The sequence below is a fragment of the Penaeus monodon genome, chromosome 27 (genome assembly GCF_015228065.2).
Source record: "Penaeus monodon isolate SGIC_2016 chromosome 27, NSTDA_Pmon_1, whole genome shotgun sequence".
Taxonomy (NCBI): Eukaryota; Metazoa; Arthropoda; class Malacostraca; order Decapoda; family Penaeidae; genus Penaeus; species Penaeus monodon.
Window position 1 is genome coordinate 26,023,282 of NC_051412.1, and position 1,025 is coordinate 26,024,306.

At 38.6% G+C, this 1,025-nt stretch overlaps 1 protein-coding gene across 1 annotated transcript in view; it reads left to right on the forward strand.

Annotated features, from left to right (window-relative positions):
- Positions 1 to 597: 597 nt before the first annotated feature.
- The window catches only part of LOC119590726, a gene marked incomplete in the record, with an annotated part of 107,158 nt that continues 106,730 nt past the window's right edge, over positions 598 to 1,025 (forward strand). Inside the window, 1 exon segment of the mRNA XM_037939414.1 lies at positions 598 to 747. Within this exon segment, the coding sequence (XP_037795342.1) occupies positions 738 to 747 (10 nt within the window).

Here is a 1,025-nt window from a genome sequence, read left to right on the forward strand (position 1 = left end):
ACAACTTGCTAGCTGTTATTAGCAATATTGAAGAACCACATAAAATTTGGGTTGCTAAGTATAGAAATTCAAACTTTGGGTACAAGGCTAAAATAAAGTTTCATCATAAAAAATGGGTTAACATTTGGCAACACATTGTTTTCTTTAATTATTGTATTAGATGTTATGATTTCTACACGATTATGGTATATTTATCCATAATTATGGTACTGTTATTCGATTGCCAACGAGCATATCTTCAGTAGGTCATATAAATGCAGGGTATATTGAGAAAGAAGAAAATGCATCAAATTTTGTTTCCCATCTTCTGTGTCTCCCTGGCAAATTTAGCAAATAAAAATATTATTGGAACAACCCTCACATTTGACCATATATTCTGATAACACCAATATATCCCAATGAAAATGGCTTATTATTTATCCAAACATACCTTTGCTAATATTAATTCATAGAAAGATTATCTAAGGGTAACCAAAAAGATAAAATATCAATTCATCTAATTTTAAAAGAACATGCATTGTATTTCCTAGGAACTGACGTCATAGCGCATGGTCGAATCGCGGCCGCTGATTGGCTGACGACTTAGTTTGTTGGTGACGTCGAAATATGGCGACGACTAAACAATTTGTGTAGTCGACAGTGCAATAGTTTTTGAGGAATAACTTGGAGACTATACTTTATCACGCGTTGAAATTTCATAGGGCGATTGCAGAGGGTTTGAAGAGTCAAGTGTCAAGATGGGACGCGGTAAGTATTCTTAGTTTGAGTGATATTCGCCATTTAAGACAAAGCCGCGCGCAAACTCTTCGAAAACGGGAATTCTGGAGAGCAACATGGCGAAGCAGACAAGAGTCCTCCCGCCTTATCTCGTAAAGAGGCCCCGTTAATTAGAGAATCTGATTCTTGCGCCGTCTTGCACGTCGCCTCCGACCTGAAACTGGCGGTGAACCTGCTTCTGACCGGGAAATAAGGGCCACGTGACCGCGATTGACGGAGAAATTTACGATACGAGAGGAACGCCACGA